General features: G+C 46.2%; 1 protein-coding gene across 1 annotated transcript in view; it reads left to right on the top strand.

Annotated features, from left to right (window-relative positions):
• gpc4 (glypican 4) overlaps positions 1-19,929 on the top strand; it is a 52,955-nt gene that overhangs the window by 17,723 nt on the left and 15,303 nt on the right. The window contains 1 exon segment of the mRNA XM_083651855.1: positions 14,112-14,270. Within this exon segment, the coding sequence (XP_083507981.1) occupies positions 14,112-14,270 (159 nt within the window).

The following is a 19,929-nucleotide window of genomic DNA, read 5'->3' as shown; positions in this document are numbered from 1 at the left end:
AGGCACAATGCACCAGGATCACACCACACCATGGTCTCTTGGCCAGGCCCCGGACAAGACGGTGGTCGGCTGGCTGGACTCCTACTCGCCCATACCTTCGGACTAAAAGTTATTATATTTGTTGTCCTGGACCATTTCACCACTGCAACCAGCCAGCCAGCGAGCAAGCTAGCAAACAGAAGCGAACAACAAGATGGCAGTCGTTCAAGCCTGAGACAAATTCGGAAACTCCCCCGGCAGCCGCTAGGGGCAGCCGCCCCCTCCTCCTTCTTCTTCTTCTACTAGTGTTTAACAGCCCTCTCTCCCCGTACTTCCGTGTAAAGTTAATCCATTCAACCAATCAACGATGAGCAGGAAGCGGGAGATTCAAGCCTCATTTTGTTCCATCAAAACCCAATGGGTGACGTCACGCTGACATTATCCAGTTCTATTATACAATCCATGAGTGAGGACGACTGTGGCCAGAGAGCGAGCAGAGAGGGAAGAGAGGAAAGTCGACACGCCCCCACATGAAGCAGAGCTTTTTTTCACTTTTCACGAGTCACCATTGGTTCAAGGCAAGGCTGTGTTGCCTTCACGTGAGGTGGGAGACAGGCTCTCAACTGTAATGCCGCTGTGTCTCTCTCCTCCGCTAACAAACACCACGGTCGCACACTGACGCAACCCATGACATTTTTTTAAGTATCGGTACTAAATTAACGTGGTATAGTATCCTTTTTAACGGCAGGGAACCGCGGTACCATACTAATACCGGTATACCGTGCAACCCTACTTCGAATGTGGGGGAGGGGTTCGTGTTCGATATGTAAATTGACTGTTCAAATTTTTTTTTTTTTTTTTTTTTTTTATGAACCAAAATTAACCAACTGCTGCTTGCTGGTAATGTTAATCCCATGTCAGAAAAAGTCCCCAGATTTGTCGCGTTAGTCTCTTCTGAGAAAGATTGTCTCCAGGGTCTGAAAAGTTGTCTCGAGTTGGATGCAGCCAAGTTTGTGAGGCAGTGTTGTGACTGTGAGCGTCCAAGCTAAAGGGGGAATTATGCTCACCCTGCCGTGAAGGGCGCGTGGGTGGAGCGAGGGGCGGGCGCGTCAAATGACGTAAATTTGTTGGCCGTGGTTATTCGCTAGCTCCGTCGTTTTTTCCTCACAGCGCGAGCAGCGCACGGCTTCTCTCCAAACATGTCCGCTTTCGAGCCACTGAGCCCTGAACACTGAGCTGTGTTTTCGCCACATTTCTTGACCCATGTGGTAGGCTATAAACTTAGATTTGCAACTGTTCGTTTTTAGTCATTTCACCAAGTAAATGTGTTGTGTTGAGAGCATTATTGAGAGAGATTAAAAGCAGCACAGAGTAGTAGGCTATCAGGGCTGAGAAGTAAAAACGGCTTTCAGTAAAAACAAGTTTGGTGAGTCCTTCATGTGCTGATGTGCGGTCGTTTGAGAGTGAAAGCGCACTCAGTACTGCACAGAGTTTCATTGCGACTTTTCACGGGCTGTTCTCACCATTGTACAATACATGCTGATCACTTTCTGAGTATAATGGCATCACCCCCAGCGCGAGGTCTGCACGGTGACTCACGGAGACTCGCGGGGCCCCACCCCCACGGAGCTTTGCTCGAGTATAAGAGCACCTTAACACGTCGGGCTGATGCCCGGTTGCCTGGACTGAAAAAATAAAATAATTTTTTTTTAATTAACCAAAAAACTTTGAATATATTCGAACGAATTTCGGGCAATTAAAGTTCGTTCGAACTTTATTTTGGGAAAAAGTGACAGCCCTAGTAGGCTACGTTCTTTGTTTTACACCCTGCGCTGTCCACTACAAAAACGACTCTCTTCTTCATGACGTTCTTTCATATTTGGCGCCGTGACCGCCGGAAGTGTTAGACGGACCCGGAAGAATTTGGCCCACTGTAAGGTCTGAACATAAGGTGAATAGCACACAGAGAGGAAGCAAATTGTTGCATTTCTGATCAACTGTCATATATCATGTTATTTATGAGGGCTTTACAACATCAATGACCGATGAATAGATCTGGGGGGCGGGGCTATTAATTTTATTTTATACCGAGGTCATGACCTCGGTGTCCTCAATGGTAGCTACGGGCCTGCGAGGAACTACAGCTTTCAGGATCACTTCTGCAGATTCCTCTGTAAAACCCCGAGCTAGCCCACTGGTGCAGCACGGCATCAAAACAGCATATGAAACCCCCCCTCTCCCACACACACACACACACACAGACACACAGACACACACACACACACACACACACACACACACACACACACACAAACACAAACACACACACACACAGACCACACTTGTGTTTGCAACATGAATTCCCCATAACTCTGTTAACGTGGCTCATGGCCTCCTGCAGCTCCCTCCATAGTTGGAGCAGACATTACTTGCGCAAGTGTTTGGGGCTTTGACCCTTTTATTTGTATGATGTCATTGCTTGGCTGCCATGTTTGTGTGTTTCTTGACCCCTGGCAGACCTCGCTGTTCCTCTCTGCAGCAGATGTTTACCGTCGTCTGGCACAGAACATCATGATGAGGGATGTGCTGAAGGGAAGTGATCGCCCCACTCTCTCTTGTAGGACATTACTTTGACTAATTAACACAGCAGCAACCAGCAACACTGGATTAACTGGTATGGGTGGCTGACCACAAAGTCCTTGTACCCCACCCCACCCCAAACTCCCAATCTCTCTCACCCAATGTCCCGTAACGTTCTCTCACTTGCACTTCTTATTCCAGGGTTCCCACGGCGCCTTGAAATCCTTGAAAGTTTGTCAATTTGAGAGGGTTGGGGGAAACGTTTTTTTTTAAATTGTCATAAATAGACATGGGTGGGTCATTGAAAGTGCTTGAATTTATTTGGTGCAAAAGTTTAATTTTTAATAGTTGTTTGTGAGCTTCTGTAAAGCCTGCTAGTTCATCTCATTATAAAAAATGATCAGTGTTGTGATTAACCTTGATCCGTGTCTCAAACTATGGCGTGTTGTGTCCTTGAATTGGAGGGAATTGGGCCTGGACAGTCCTTGAAAAGCCCTTGAATGTCACGTTTAAGAAGGTGTCTGTGTGGGAACCCTGTTAGTCACTCTCACTTGCAGAATAGTGTTTTCCTTCATTCTATTACATAGTAGTAGTTGTTGAGGTTTTAGTATCAGGGGAGTTAATTGCTACCACCTGAACCTTGCCCTGCACAGTTAAATCAACACTCTCCCCCCCAACAACTCCCTCCTAAAAGTCCGCTAGCTCTAATCTGCTATCAGACACATTATGGAAATGTCTTTCATGTTGCAAACGCAATCCCCTAATCAGGGGCTATATTTACCTCGCGCTATTTTGCATGCAGAGGTCAGACTGTTCCCCACTATTTTTTTTCCCTTATTATAGCGACTCCAAGGCATGACGTATAATTTCAAAGTGTGCAACAAGTGGAAATGGCAGAAGTGCTCCGTGAATAGCCCCTGTGGTTAGCGTTGGTAGTGAATAGACCCTGTGGTTAGCGTTGGTAGTGAATAGCCCCTGTGGTTAGCGTTGGTAGTGAACAGCCCCTGTGGTTAGCGTTGGTAGTGAATAGCCCCTGTGGTTAGCGTTGGTAGTGAATAGCCCCTGTGGTTAGCGTTGGTAGTGAATAGCCCCTGTGGTTAGCGTTGGTAGTGAATAGCCCCTGTGGTTAGCGTTGGTAGTGAATAGCCCCTGTGGTTAGCGTTGGTAGTGAATAGCCCCTGTGGGTAGCGTTGGTAGCTTGACTTTTGAGATGTACTTTGGGGAAGTGCAGGAGCGAGTTAAATCATTGACAAAGCAGTGACCTGGGAAGTGGTGTAGGCAGGGAGCTTTTGTGTGAGGAGACAAAGCCCGAGACGCAGTTGCTGGGGAGGGAGAGGGAAACGGAGCGAGCCAGAGGCCAGGGCCATGTTGTGGAATCTCCCCAGGGGCTTCTGGGTAAATGTTCATGGATGACAGCATTTTGGAATGTTCACAAATGGAGAGTTTTAATTGGCCAGAGGCCCCGACTGGTTTAGCTATCAGAGACGGACTCTGGTGGCAGAGGGCTCGGATTTATTGAATCGCAGTGTGTGCGCTTGTTTGCGTGATCGCGTGGCGTTCTGGGGGAAATAACTCACTCGTGCCTGTGCTGCGTTTTGACGCATGTGGAGTTTTTTTTTTGGGCAGATAAAGATTTTTTTAATCTCTCACCCTGAATAAGAAGCTGGCAGCCAGCATTGACATGAAGGGCCGTTGCTGCTGTGGCAGTTCAGTTCAGTGCTGCTGCTGCGGTGCTGAAGGATCGGTAATGAGTTCTGCCCAGAGCAGACTTGCCTTTCTGATTCCTCCTAGTCATGCCATCTGAAAAGCACATTTTGGCAGTTTGGGTGTTTTGACAGCTGTGTTTTGGATGAGATTTTAATTCCTGATTTATTTAAGGAAACATCATTTCGCACAGACATTATCCAAGTTCTTGTGGCCGGCTGAGTAACTTAAAATATTCACTCGAGACTGAGAGTGCTCAAAACCAAAGCTGCTGGCCTCATAACTAGATGGTGAGCACTCTTGTAAATGGATTAAGTCTCACGTCACACAAGCAATGCTGATGTTTCCTCAGTTGGCCACTTGTGAGAGGCCTATTCCTAGTCAAGAGGCATCGGCAGAGGTCACATTTTTTCATGGATGTTACTGAAGATCTGTGATCATGATTGTTTCTTGTTTAGAGCTGCAACGATTAGTCGATCGGCAGAAAATTAATCTGCAACTATTTCTTTGAATCGATTAATCATTTCGACTCAAGGATCCTCTTGTTCCAGCTTCTTAAATGTGAATATTTTCTGTTTTTTTAAGTCTTCTATGACAGCAAACTGATTCTCTTTGGGTTGTGGTGGACTGTTGGTCAGGACAAAAGAAGACATTTGAGGATGTCATCTTGGGCTTTGGGGAAAAATTGATTGATATTTTTCACCGTTTTGTGACATTTTATAGACCAAATGACCCATTAGTCGAGAAAATAACCGACAGACGAATTGATAATGAAAATAATGGTTGGTTACTTGCAGCCCTACTAACATTTGATACTTTTTGTTAATGCTTAAGGTGACGTCAACAGCAGTGTCGTGACTCAACATGTGAGGCACAGCTGCTTTCTGGTCACTGTCAGCTGACTTCACACAACAAACAAAGCTACACGTGTGTGTGTGTGTGTGTGTGTGTGTGTGTGTGTGTGTGTGTGTGTGTGTGTAGGAGTTGCTAGGAAAAGTCTATGCATCCTTGTGTTACTTCTTTATTCACCCATGTAACTGATCAACTCTTTAGATTTTTTTGGCATTGTATTCGATCCATTATGCTATACTATCTTCATATAACTGAACTATAAACTATAACTCCACATGTTGTCTGTCTTATTATTCAGGGATGCAAACTAGTCACCTTTCGGTGACAGTCACCTTTTTCATCCCAAAATAGGACACTTAAATTAATGATTTTATTGGTTTTGTGTCTGCCCTGGATAGATCTGTCACCTTTTTCACTCTCCATGCCTTTGCATCTCTGTATTATACTATGCAGAATATCTACATTAGATGAAACTTGAATGTAGCCTGATTAAAACCATCCTGATGACGTGATCTCACATTCTGTTTGGCTCTACGTATCAGGCTGGACTCCAAGCCGTGAGCGTCCATAGCCATTTCAGTGGGTGAGAGTACTCTCCTTGACAGACAACTCCTTCAGCCAAATCCAGTCCTTCAGCCAATCCGTGTCGGATCCAGTCCGATCCAAATCCACTTGGAAGAACTGCAAAAACGTATTTTCCGTCGAGAAAAACTGCTGGTGCATACTCTTGTTGTTGTTGTTTAATTGTTGTTTCATGAGTCTATTTCTGCGAGAACTGCACTTAACGGCTATTATTATTATCAGCTTTATTTGATGCATTCAAACATACTTCCTGGAACATACTCGCCCGCACACACTCTATAGCTGTGTGAGTCATGTGACTATATCAAGCATTTTGGACCTCCATTGGCGCCACTCTCTGTTTAAATCACTCTACAGCTCTGGCTGTGGGCTGGCTGGAGGAGCGCTGTGTGTTGAAAACAGTTTCCCGCTGCCTGCGAGGGTCAGCAGAGCTACGCGCCGTGGGACATCCTGCTCGTTAGCACACTTCCTGGTTAGCACAGCACCTGCCGCCCCCCCCCCCCGTCCCCCCCTCTGGGGGCCATGGGGTGGATGTCTGTCCAAGCACCGACCCCTCCTATGGCTCGGCCAAAAGGAATGCCACAAAGACACTAAAAGATAGTGATCATCCTCTTGGTTTCCCAGACGTAGGTGGGACTTCTCTGACATGAATGTCCTTCATGACATGTGCAACATAACAACTTAAACTACACTGTTCTTCAACTTTGCCAGTTGGGAAAAACTGAGCGCACAAGGGAGCAGAATACTTGGAATGATAAAAAAAGAAGAAGTAATTGACAAGTTTTGGATTGGTGCTTGGTTCGCTCCGTTGTGTTGAAGCGCTCCAGGCAGATCCAGAGGTCCCCTGCCAATCTCTTCAGGCTCCTCTGGACTCTCCTTATGAACCAAGAGCACAAAAGCATTATTGGTTTGGCCAAACTGCTGTAAACTTGTCATGACTGTATTTTTGCAAGGCGGTGAAGTGTAGAAACGGAGGAGGTGGAAGTAAAGCCCGACCCTGATTATCTCCATATGAGCAGCTGAGTCTCTAATAATGGTTTCCGCTTACAGCATAATGTTGTTGAACATTTTCCCCCTTTGCGGTGATTGAATCCTAGCTCTGTGTGTGTGTGTGTGTGTGTGTGTGTGTGTGTGTGTGTGTGTGTGTGTGTGTGTGTGTGTGTGTGTGTGTGTGTGTGTGTGTGTGTGTGTGTGTGTGTGTGTGTGTGTGCGCGCGTGCGTGCGTGTATGTGCGTGTGCACGCACTCGTGCACGCACTCGTGTACAGATATGCGTGGGCGTGTGTTACATTTATCTTGGCTTTTGAAATGGCTATATTAATAGTTTGTACTGTTTTTGAATCAGTGTGACTCTGTGGTTTTGCTCTCTTCAACATGCTTTGGAGAGCTGAGAGCTAAATGAGAGAATCCACGCTGGAGACGGGGGGCTCACAAATCTCAGGCTCACTTTTCATCACATCCAACTCAGGATGATGTCTTTTCTGATATGTTTCGCTATTTGCTCTTTTTTGGTCTCGACGAAATGCATTTTAAATTCCCTTAGCAACTCATTATAATAAGACAATAGATCTAGCATAGCCCAGTATCCACAGCCATATTCTGCCTAGTTCCTATCAGTTGCCAAACCACGCTTGACGAATGAAGTCTGCATCTTTTTTCTCTGTCCCACTCACATGTCGTATAAGAGCCTTTCTTATCCTGATGCAGACTGTTTAGTCTAGAGTTCTCAGAGCTCCTAATACAATGTGATTGTTATACTTTGGCCATGATGCATTAATATTGTGTTTCATTTTGTTTGACTGCTGCAAGTCTATTAGGATTTCATTTGACTGTGAAATGGTTCCCCCCGGGGCAGAAGAATCCCACACATTGAAGCATGACGTTTAACGACTTTTCCCTTTCCTTGTTGAGGACCTGGCAGAACATTGTTATTTGCTCTTTCATTTGGAATGTATCCCCACTATCAATATTAGGTTGCATGTGATCAGAAGATCAGTAGTTTGAGTCCCCAGACCAGCAAGAAAAACTTGGACGGGGAAAGTGAACAAGACACACTCCACGTTCCCCTCCTTCAACCACTGCTGGCAACACAGCCCCTGAGTGGCTGAGAGACTGTGGTTGTACTGAGGAGTGGTCTGATGGCAACATGGCCCTGAGAGACTGTGGTTGTACTGAGGAGTGGCCTGATGTGAATGTGTGGCTGTTTGTAACCCTTGTCCCTCCTGTTGCTGCTCCCCCAGGTTGTAAATAACGAGAACGAGCTCTTAGTCAGCTTGCCTAAAGGTCAAAGGACGGACAACTCTGTCTTTATTTGCCACAATGCACCAATATGCACATACACATTACTTACACACACACACACACACACACACACACATATGATTAGAGGCACTTCCTCCACGGGGTGGCCAGGGGCGATGGGCAGCTGCAGTGAAGCACACTGGTTCGGGAACCAACCAAGCGCCGCTGGTAGACGACAATCTTCTTGCATGTTCTTATTGGAGGTCCATATTGATGATATATGGAGGAAACCCCAGGGGAGCACGGGGAGAACATGCAAACTCCACGCAGAAGCCAAAGTATGCAAGTTACATACGAGGAATTTGTCTTAGTGTCTGTATGCAGCGTAGCGGTTACATCAATATACAGGGATAAGAAGTAGGAAGATAACTAACGGCAATCGCAAGGTTGCAAGTGCAATCAAATCGAGTCAATATATACAATATGTACATGAGTGGTGAAGTGTTCTGTGGATGATAAATATGAATTTACTTTGGATTTACATGAGATTTACAGACTGAGTTAAATATACGTTAAATAGGCAGTGGATTTACAGTGGATAGATAGAAGATATTTTCGATGAGATAGCCCACCTGGGCACTAAGCACCAAAAGCATGGGGGGAGATATACCCTGAGGCGAGAATCAAACCCAGGACCTTCTTCCTGTGAGGCGAGAGTGCGAGGCCAGAACGCTACCACTGCACCACCGTGCCCAAGAAGTGAAGGCTTTTTTCATAATGTGGGGTAAATATCACATTGTGCTGGAGCAGTTTCAATTACTGTGCTGTGAAAGTACAAAAAGGGGACATTAGTGGCCTGTGTGCTCAGATATGAACCTGACGCTGCCAGATGGGGGCAGTATTTTGATAGCCGTTGATGGATCTCATAAGGGCGAGTCCCCTGCTAAACCAAACCAAATTGGTACATTATGGAGACTTGGAACATGTACCATCGTTTTGAATAGATGACAGGAAATGAGCTTTATTTCAAAATGAGATATCCAACATTAGAGCAAAGTGATGCCTCATCTTCCAGCATGATTGCTGAGAGCTGATTAAAGCAAAACATCTGAAGGCGGTTGCTTTCAGATTAGTGATCTTATTGTCTTGAGAATAGAGTCATCAGAGTTGTTTGACAGAGTTGACTGTCTGAAAAAGCCAAATCTTTCTAAGATGCATATCTGGCTTTCTTGAAACCCTTCAAATAATTCTATTTTTTTTAAGTGAATGGGGAAAGGGAAATTCTAACATTTATTGTAAAAATGTTTTTGTTTTTTTACTCAGTTCAAATAAGGACCACAACTGTAGCCTGTTTGCAGACAGCAGAGTGACAGAGTGAGACAGGAGGAGGAGTGGATGGCGTGGAAGCTGACTTGACAACATGCCGCGACAGGAGAGAACCTAAGGAGTGAATGGGCCTGACACAAAGTAATTGCTATGATTTTGGAAATGAAATATCTCGCGGTTTGCTGCCTTTTTTATCTCCTCTTTCAAGCGGAGGGATCACACTCCACGCCCCCTTTAACATCTCTCCTAGGAGACAGTTGACAAATAGGAGGTTGATCACAGGCCGTAACGCTAGTTACTGAAACCTCTGTATACATGTATCTGTAAATAACAACCCCCGGACTCCTCAGGCCCACCGCAAGCCAGTGTGACTTGTGTAGGAACAGAACAGAAAGTTACCCAACAAACGGCAGCACTCCCCCAGGCCGAGGAGATAATGACGCCCTAGACAGACTATGCGAGGAGCGAGGGGAGAATGTTATGGCTGCAGGCTGTGTAGATTTACACCAGGTTCTGTCAGCAATGCGCCGCAGCCTGGCCGCCCTCCTCTTTGGATGTGACTGCAGGCAACAGATTATGCCAATTTATGTAGAGATAATCAACCTTTTTTGCCATTTGCCAGTTTTCTGTCTCGGGTGTCTGACGCCTCAGCTATTTTAACTGTGATTCACAGCTCTTTAGTTTCTTATGCTTTTCCCACCACTGAGTATATGTTTGGTGCCGGACCGGGCCGTGTGCAGACCGACTTGGAATGCGCGCACGCATTTTTCATGTTTTGAATTGAAATTGGTCCGATATTGTGTTTCCGTCATCCAAACATCTCATGGGCTCCAATTCCCCCCCCCCCCGCATTCCGAGGGATTTGAATTCATAATGTACATAAACGATAAGTAGCGTACAGTATATCTTCTAATTATTTACAAATGTTGTCAGTGGCAGACCACCGGGGCTCATTGTAGCTGCCTCCAATTAGTGACAGCCTGCGGTGAATGGCTGAGGGGCATGTGGTGCCCCTGGGCCTCCTTCACGGCTCTCTTAGCCGTCTCAGTGGTGACTTGAGTTCAGGAGGCTACGGAAATAATCCTCCCGGGCCCTTTTTTATGACTTGAGATTTTGGAGTATGTGGCTGTTAAGGTTTTGCTCATGTACTGTGCGCGCCTGCGACTTTTATGGTTCTTAATTGTGTGTATGTGTGTTTTTATTTTTATTCCTGTGGCTATGTGCGTTGCTGTTGTTATTATTGGAGTATAAGTCGGGTGGTGGTGGGGATAAAGGGGAGGAGGGGTTTGTGAGTTACTGTGTGTGGTTGGATGTGCTGGCTGGAGGACGGGGACGGGGAGGGCGGGGGGGGGGGGGGTCAGAGGACAGGACCTCTCTCAGAGGAGTGGCTGTTAACCCCTGACCTCGCTGGTTAAGCCTGCAGGGTGGTGCTGGCCGATGTGGGGGGGGGGGGTCAGAGGGTGGGCGAGGTCCGTCTGGTTCAGGGGCACACATGATGGCAGGCAGAGGGGGCGGTGAGGTGTCTAATCTGGTTTTTGTCCATGAGGCGTTTTCACCTCCCCCCACCATCCTTCCCCTGAGCGCGGCGTTGGGAGACGTGAAAGGGAAGTGACTTATTTTATGAGCCATTTAAAGGGGATGGTGGTCTCCCACAAAGGGAAAGCGGGGAAGCAGCGGCCCGCTGATGAATGCCATGACACACATGTCTCGTGTTTGTTTACAAGCCGCCCGCGCTCTTGTTTTGGACCGTTCCTCCTCTCCGCAGTGACGCTCGAACAATGTTCTGTCTCTGTGTCCCATTAGATCTTAATAGTACTTGTGAAGCCGGAGGGGCTGAGAGAGGCCCCTAAAAGGAACTCCATAAGGCAAACGAGAGCGGTCCTCCCAGCTCACCCCGGCCGTCAGTGCCGTCGCACAAAAGACTATTCAAGACAACGATGGGCAGGAAGAAACTAGCGATGCATCGAGTGACGGCTTATTGTGAAATTGGGAGGCTGACACATCGTGTCACACGCGGTCCAGCGTGATGGTGATTTTTATAGGAACCAACTCTTCCTCGAACGGTTTCGCCTCCTTGTGTTTCAGCTTTGCTGCGTGCCGTTTTGCTCTCTCGGTTTGAGAAATTGGCTGCCACAATGTTTTCACAAAGTATGCTGCTGCATTAGCTACGAATCTTCACTTTTCAGAGACTTAATCCTTTGAGCTAACAATGTGACATTTGTGCAGACATTCCTGTGAAATATTGACCATCTCACTTTTATTTGTGTACTTTGGTAACTGCGGCTATTTTCCACGTGGATATAACCCTTTTGATTGTGCGCCCGTGCTGCGGGCAACCAGGGGCCCTGGTGGAGGAGAGACTGGATGGCTGTTTCACCTAAAAGTTTTCTGTGTGTGTGTGTGTGTGTGTGTGTGTGTGTGTGTGTGTGTGTGTGTGTGTGTGTGTGTGTGTGTGTGTGTGTGTGTGTGTGTGTGTGTGTGTGTGTGTGTGTGTGTGTGTGTGTGTGTGTGTGTGTGTGCTCGTGCGCACCCACTGCTCCCTGTACCTCCAATCATGCTGGTACAAAGAGCTATGTGTTGAGCAGTGATGTGATGTGTGAATGTGTTTAGGTAGGGTCTGCCAACTGTGTGTGTGTGTGTGTGTGTGTGTGTACATGAGAGTGAGGGTCGGTTGGAATGAGTGACAGGGGGGGGGGGGGGGGGGGGAGTGAGAGAGAGATGAGTTCGGGGAAAGGGGCGAGTGAGAGAAAAAGTGACTTGGGCCTTATTTGGACTTGATCCCAGACAGAAGGCTGTAGTTTATGGGCTGAGGGTAGGTGGTGCATGCCTTTCGTGCCCTGAGGTGATCATGTCATTATACGTCTAACTCTCCATCATGGAGGGATCTATTGTAAAGACGCTATTTCCAGTTACATCTTGCTGTTCAGTGGGTTACATTTACAACACCTCCAGCTCTTTAAAGAAATATTATGGAACAAGCCACTATTTCACATCACTTCTAATGCCATGTGTAGGCTAAATCCATCTAATAATGCTTCATGAAACTTCAGAGTCTTTCCTTCATTTTGAAGCTCCATATATGGGGTGGAAGCAGCAGTTGCAGTAGCAGAGAGCTGTGGCTGGCTGTGCAGACCTACAGGCCTACAGACCTACAGGCCTACAGACCTACAGGCCTACAGCCCTACAGGCCTACAGGCCTACAGGTCTACAGGTCTACAGGCCTACAGGCCTACAGGCCTACAGACCTACAGGCCTACAGGCCTACAGCCCTACAGGCCTACAGGCCTACAGGCCTACAGGTCTACAGGCCCCGAGTCAGTGAGCAGGAGCTGGCGGGGGAAACTAAACAGGCCGCTGGTGCCTGGGCGAGGTGAAAGGATCCCTGTGTTCTCCACAAATTCCAACAGCCACGTTTAAAACAAAACATTATTGCAGCTGCAACTTTGCATTCGTCCTCCTCCTCTGCCCAGTGCTGCTGACCTGACCCTCCCTTTAATTGGATGTTAAACTCACGTTTGTCAACGTTGGCAGTTAAAGTCTTGTTGTACCAATGGCTGTGTTTGGATTTGAAATGATCGGCTGTGATTAGAAAACAGTGTGGCGTCTCTCAGGTGAGGTTGTTTGGCTTGGGCTGGGTCGGCCTCCTCACCTGTAGTGAGGCTGAAGTGAAGCTGGTCTTATCAGTCTCATCCTGGGAGCTGTTGAAGAAGCCCTGTGTACAAACCATCAATCATGACAGTGAGCAGCCAGGATAAGAGCAAAGCTCTGTAAAGTGCCAGACTAAAGACCGCCTTGGGCTGAATGATGTAATTAATCCACTTAAGTGCTGTTAAGGGTCCTTTTTCCCCTCACCTAAAGTGCATTTGACTTGGTAAGGGCAGTGTTGTTAATTAACCGTTGAAGAGGTTCATTCTAAAACACTATATATCTACAGTATATATATATAAAAAAAAAAAAAAGCTGAGCTCATGTTTTTTCAATATTCCAAAAAGTAAGGTTGCATCCAAGTGAAAGGCTCAAGACGGATAATAACTATAATAGAAGTAGACAGATTTTTCAAATGGTCGACGTCTCTTTTTGGAATGAAACTATATTTTTTCCCTTGCTTCATTTTGGTTTCTAGAGGACAAATGGCTCATACTTGATATAACCAAAGACACGTGGTTATAGAGATGAGCTGCTTCTTTAAAAAAAAACACTTTGATTTATGACAAATGTAATGCTATTTGTGTGATTTCATTGTAACTTTCTTTATAGGTTGTTTTGCATTGCCAACTTTTGCTTCTGAAGTTTGAGTGATTTATTATCAGGGCATATTGCTAAGCAATGGGGAGGAGATTTCTATCAAAGAGAAAGCAATACGCTGTGGGTATGATACATGTGCTCAGACTGAGTGACTAATATGAAACAATATGTCAAAATGCCCACTAGGCCAGCATTGACCAATTGGCTAAATTGAACCCCTATAGATTTAAATTGAGCGACTCTGCAGGTGTGCACATCCTGAAAAGATCTTAAAATGTCTTAATATCTGAACTCAAGGCCTTAAATAGACTTAAATACATGCGGCATTTATGTCTTCTATTCAGGTTTTTGAGATTTATTTTATTTGAATCGCAAAGTTGGTCTTGTGTTTATTAATTCGAACTGGCTTTAAACGTTTGAAATGTAACCTGATGAAACCAGCAGACCCTGCAAATAAGACAGGTGCAAAGGCTCCTTCATCTCTGCTGGCCGGGGTACTATTTTGCAGTGGTGATGTGATTGATGATGAGCAGCCACGATGGAGGTCTTCTTGCAGAACGTAGCGTGTAAAAGCCTGTGTTCTCCTGCTGTCTCTCCCTGCAGGAGCCCCCCTGAAGGTCTGTCCGCAGGGCTTCTCCTGCTGCACCGTGGAGATGGAGGAGAAGCTGAGCCAGCAGAGCCACACGGAGATCAAAGCACCCGTCTCCCAGCTTAGCACCAACTTACAAAGCACCTTCAAACAGAGGCACAGCCACTTTGACCGTAAGAAAAGACACTCGCACACACACACACACACACACACACACACACACACACACACCAGAGCCGTTTTTACCACTGTGATTTGGGCTACATTGCGGTGCTTGCCGTAGCGTCCCTGTCCCCACACTGCACTTGCGATTTTGACAGACGCTTCCACCTGCCAGCGCACCGCCCGGAGCGGAGACAGCCAGTCTGTGTCCGTTGGCCCGTCCACCTGTCTCTCAACGTCTCAGCTTCTCTGCCTCACCCCCCCCCCCCCCCCCCCCACACACACACACACACACACATGCCACCCGCTTCCCCTCGCCCCCAGAGGGAGAGAGACGTGCACGCTCCCAGACGGACCACACACGTTCCCAGATCCAGCCTTCTCTGTACTTCCTGTTCCTGCATGTGTGTGTACGCCTGTAAATATTGGGATCAGGTTTCCCCTCTGCTGCTGCTGCTGCGGGTGGGAGCGCATGGGAACACGCGGCAGTGCTGAGTCACCGGGGCTTTGAACGCCCCTCGGGCCAGCCAACCGTGTCACCTCTGTTGCCGATAGCTCGATGGAGTCGATAAGATGGAGAAGAGAGGAGGACTTCTTCTCCTCTTTTTTTCCTCCACCTCCGGATCAACCGAAGGAAAGACTGAGAGCGGAATTCCAAATGTCTAAATCCACGGGACTCTACTTGTCCAGAGGGGAAGTGATGAAAGGAGTTTTGTAAATGATGCAGCGATGTGGGGTTACTCTAATTATGTGCGTGTGCCTGTGTGTGTGTGTGTGTGCCTGTGTGCGTGCGTGTGCGTGTGCACGCCCGCGCATGTGGGTGAGAGACCTTAAGATCTTATGTGTCTGTGAAGGGGAGCGAGCGGTACTCTGTAACAGGGAGCATGTGTATTGCAGCCAGATGTGAACAGGAATGTGACGTGTCGGAATGCAGTGGCTGCTTGAGCCCTCGACCGCCCCTCGTTCTCCCTCGCACTGCCCTTTGTCCCCATCCCATGCCTCACTCACTCCTCTCCCCAAAATCACTCTCTCTCTCTCTCTCTCTCTCTCTCTCTTGTGTGTGTCTGTGTGTGTGTGTGTCTCTCTTTCTCTCTCCTGTGTCTTCACTGGCTCTCTCTCTCCTCGTGTGTGTCTCTCTCTCCTGTGTCTTCACTGGCTCTCTCTCTCCTCGTGTGTGTCTCTCTCTCCTGTGTCTTCACTGTCCCTCATGTTTCACTGCGCTCACTTCTCAAATCCCTGTTCTTGTTCTCGCGCTCAGCTCTCTCCTCCCAGCTGCTCTCATGTCTTGCTGCTTTCTTATATGGCTCAACTGGGACTGTCTGCAACATTTCCCAACCATTTTGGGTGGCTTGAAGTCAAAGGACATAGAGACATAACACATGGGCTATTTCCTGAATAAACCCTTTGACGTGGACATATATATCTATGTCAAAGGATTTAGTCGTTCCAAGTTCTTCGATGGTTAATCATCACGGGGCTTTTTCAACGAAGGAAATCATCCATTTAATTGAGATATGCAATTGCCCGCTATCATGCAAAATTACACTATATTGCTCTACTCAACCGGTTTCATCCAGATGTACTGCAGTTAGTGATTTCCTACAATTCCCAGAATGATTTGCAACAGGTGGGATTTAGGGATGTCACGATTACACGATACTAGAATTTCTAACTTCGATACCGATACCCAGGAAAATATCGATACTCTATAGCATTTTCGATACCATGGGGGTAAATGAGAGAACACATCAAGAGGCATGAACACAAAGAAAGACAGATAGATGGTCAGACACACACACGCTTCTCGCTAATCTAGGCCAGATAAAACTCATTAAAAACTTTGCACTTACACAGCAGATTACCCCTGCTCTAGTCATCAGCCTATCAGAACACAGCAGATTACCCCTGCTCTAGTCATCAGCCTATCAGAACACAGCAGATTACCCCTGCTCTAGTCATCAGCCTATCAGAACACAGCAGATGACCCCTGCTCTAGTCATCAGCCTATCAGAACACAGCAGATGACCCCTGCTCTAGTCATCAGCCTATCAGAACACAGCAGATTACCCCTGCTCTAGTCATCAGCCTATCAGAACACAGCAGATTACCCCTGCTCTAGTCATCAGCCTATCAGAACACAGCAGATTACCCCTGCTCTAGTCATCAGCCTATCAGAACACAGCAGATTACCCCTGCTCTAGTCATCAGCCTATCAGAACACAGCAGATTACCCCTGCTCTAGTCATCAGCCTATCAGAACACAGCAGATGACCCCTGCAGAACACGTTTAGCTTGTTGAAGGAACAGGTACGCCCCAATGATTGGGAGGCAAAATCAGTAATGTTTGATCAATAAAAAATGCAAACGAGTATTGTATCTGTTTCAAATGTTTACTATTGATACTTATCGTTACTATCGATAACTGTCGCAAATGAGTATTGTATCCGTTTCAAATTTTCGTTATTGATACTTATCCATACTATCGATACTTTTGACTACCCTAGCCATGAACTTGCTGCCTTCAGCTGTGGCTTGTGGGTGTAGGGGGAGACAGTGCTGCCTAGTGATAGCATGTTAAGAGTGAGAGAGCAAGAGTGTTTGTGTTTGAGAAAGTCGTCCCCCTCACTAAAAGCACAATGTGCCCTGTGGCTGCATTGCATCCTGGTCTATTGAGGCTGCTTTCAATAGAGAAATAAATAGGTATTTCTGCCACTTTAATGATGGATCTCATCTTCTATGATTGTTTAATGTGGGTTCAAAATGGTGAGGCTAGAACACGGTTTCTCAAAGTGCAGCCCGCCGCCCCGCCGGCTAATTGGGTCCCTCGGGAATGTTTCTGGTGGCCTGCGATGAGTTAGGTGACATAATGGTATTTGGTCAGATCCTTCATAGGTTCACTGTCTTTCAGAGGCTGTAGTGGGCTCAGTCTTAAAGGCAGAGTGAGGTTTCTGCTATCATATGAAACTAGATGACAGAAGGCATCCATTGGTATTAACCATTCTATGCTAGCCTGTCAGGAAGGTGGTGAAATAATGCTCCAAAGTTAGGCTACATTTTGACAAGGGAAAAAATATTTTCAAAGGGGTCCTCTTTTTCACAGCCGTGTGTGTGTGTGTGTGTGTGTGTGTGTGTGTGTGTGTGTGTGTGTGTGTGTGTGTGTGTGTGTGTGTGTGTGTGTGTGTGTGTGTGTGTGTGTGTGTGTGTGTGTGTGTGTGTGTGAAATCTACAAATGGGGTTTTTTCTCCTCCAGAAAACACAACATACATTTCTCATACGATTCACAATTGGCATGACTTTCAGTCTAGATAGCCTATTAAAGAAAATATTTGTTTTGGAAATATTTTGTGTTCTGTTTTTTCTCGGGCGGCCCTCAATCCAATGCTGGGTCCCTAAATTGGTCTTCAGTCATCAAAACTTTGAGAAGCCCTGGTCTAGAACAAAGTTCTTGTTCTTTATAGTGGGGGGCTGACACCAAACCAACCTTTTTGACAACTGAAGGTATTCTGCTATCAAAGATCATTGCAGCTGCACTGGAAATATCTCATTTACAATTTGTTTCCTGAGCCCAATGTGCTCGGGAAACAATTGCAGAATATTGCGCATTGCATTCTGGGATTGTTTTCTGCCATATTGGTTGATTACAACAATAACTCATTCATAATATTGGAAGAGGACACTACTAGCTGGCATTTTGCCCTGTGTTCAAGCTCCACCCCCTATCCACCGCGAGACCCATTATTGCAGCCTTTCACACAACTGATTCAGATTTTTTTTTCAGATTCAGATTTCAGATTCAGATTTCAGATTTATTTCGCCCCCCACACACACAAACAATTGACATGTTCAATCAACACCAAGATACAAATGTGTGGAGTGCCAGGTCTCCAAAGAAGCTACTAAAAGCTTATAGCAGGAGCCTGAGCAGGAAGACTTTACACAACTTAAATACAAGTTACTGCATACAGTATAACATAACAACAATTACACAACAGGACAATAAACAAACAAAACAAAACAAACAAAAACAGTCCCAGATCAATGGATAAGTATAAGTATACTTATAATACATATTATTGCTATATATTATATTATATATCATATACATTATATATTATATATACTATATATTATAATATACTATATTATTATACATACAGATTAAGCAGTTGTTCTTTCATTTTTTTCTTGAAAACAGAGATGGATGGAGCTGTTTTCAGGCTCTCATCAAGCCCATTCCAGATCCGCGGCCCTCTATTAGTTATACTTAAACTGGTGCATTTCAGTCGTCTTTTCTTACCATAAATAAGATGTGTATTTCTGGTATTAAAAGAATGACGGGGCGGTTGACTGGGATGAGCTTGGAGAGTCTTGGATTTACGGTAAGTTATGGACAACTTGATACATCAAGATTGCGTTTTGGTGAATATTAAACTCAGCAAGCCTCAGAAGATTATAGCTATAGAAAAGGGAACATGTGGGTGCGTTGAAATCCGACCAGGATACGGCTCGTATTATTTTCTTTTGTAAGCTTTCTAATTTCTTCAAATAGCTGGGGAAAGTGTTACACCATATGATGTTACAGTAATTAATGTGTGGCTCAAACAGGGTTTTGTACAGGATCAGGAGAGCAGGTAAAGGCAGAAAATTACGGAGTTTGAAAAATAAACCAACATATTTAGACAGTTTTGTCAACAGATGATCAATATGACATTTGAAGTTGATTGACTCGTCTATGATGACCCCCAAGAATTTTGTTGACCCTACTCTTGTCAACTCCCTTCCATCTATATTGAGTGGATATGATCCACTGATTTTTTTGTTAGAGTGGAATATTATGAAGTTGGTTGCCCCTCACCCTGCCAATAAAAAGGAAGCGAATGCAAAGAAATGACTCAAACGCAAAAAAAAACACCAGCGCAGACACTGCGTGACAGCAACTAAAATGTGACAGTGGGTGGGTCTCAGAAACTTGACATCACGTTCCCAAGCCCACAATAGACTATGCTCCACATAGTTTTTGTTGTAATTGGTTTTGTTGTATTTGTTTTTGAATGTAGTATTGAGGCTTTTCTCCCTGTTTTCTACAAGTGTCCATTGTTGGAGGTTACACAAGTCTTTGAGTAATTGGCAAAAAGACCTGAAAAGTGAACTAATTGACCAAGACGGGGCAGCCCTACATTCAACAGTGAAACTCTTTGCCTGCGTTTCGTTTACCCTCCTCCCCTTTTGTGCCCCCCCACCTACAATCACCACGGGTTCGGTGTGCCGTCTGGGTGCAGACCTGCCTGTCTGTCTGGGTGCAGAGTAGACCTGCCTGTCTGGCTGGGTGCAGACCTGTCTGTCTGGGTGCAGACCTGCCTGTCTGGCTGGGTGCAGACCTGTCTGTCTGGGTGCAGACCTGTCTGTCTGGGTGCAGACCTGCCTGTCTGGGTGGGTGCAGACCTGTCTGTCTGGGTGCAGACCTGTCTGTCTGGGTGCAGACCTGTCTGTCTGGGTGCAGACCTGTCTGTCTGGGTGCAGACCTGCCTGTCTGGGTGGGTGCAGACCTGCCTGTCTGGGTGGGTGCAGACCTGCCTGTCTGTCTGGGTGCAGACCTGCCTGTCTGGGTGGGTGCAGACCTGCCTGTCTGTCTGGGTGCAGACCTGCCTGTCTGGGTGGGTGCAGACCTGC

This window comes from Poromitra crassiceps (assembly GCF_964638095.1).
Source record: "Poromitra crassiceps genome assembly, chromosome: 15".
NCBI classification, from domain to species: Eukaryota; Metazoa; Chordata; class Actinopteri; order Beryciformes; family Melamphaidae; genus Poromitra; species Poromitra crassiceps.
This window is presented reverse-complemented; position numbering and strand designations above follow the sequence as displayed.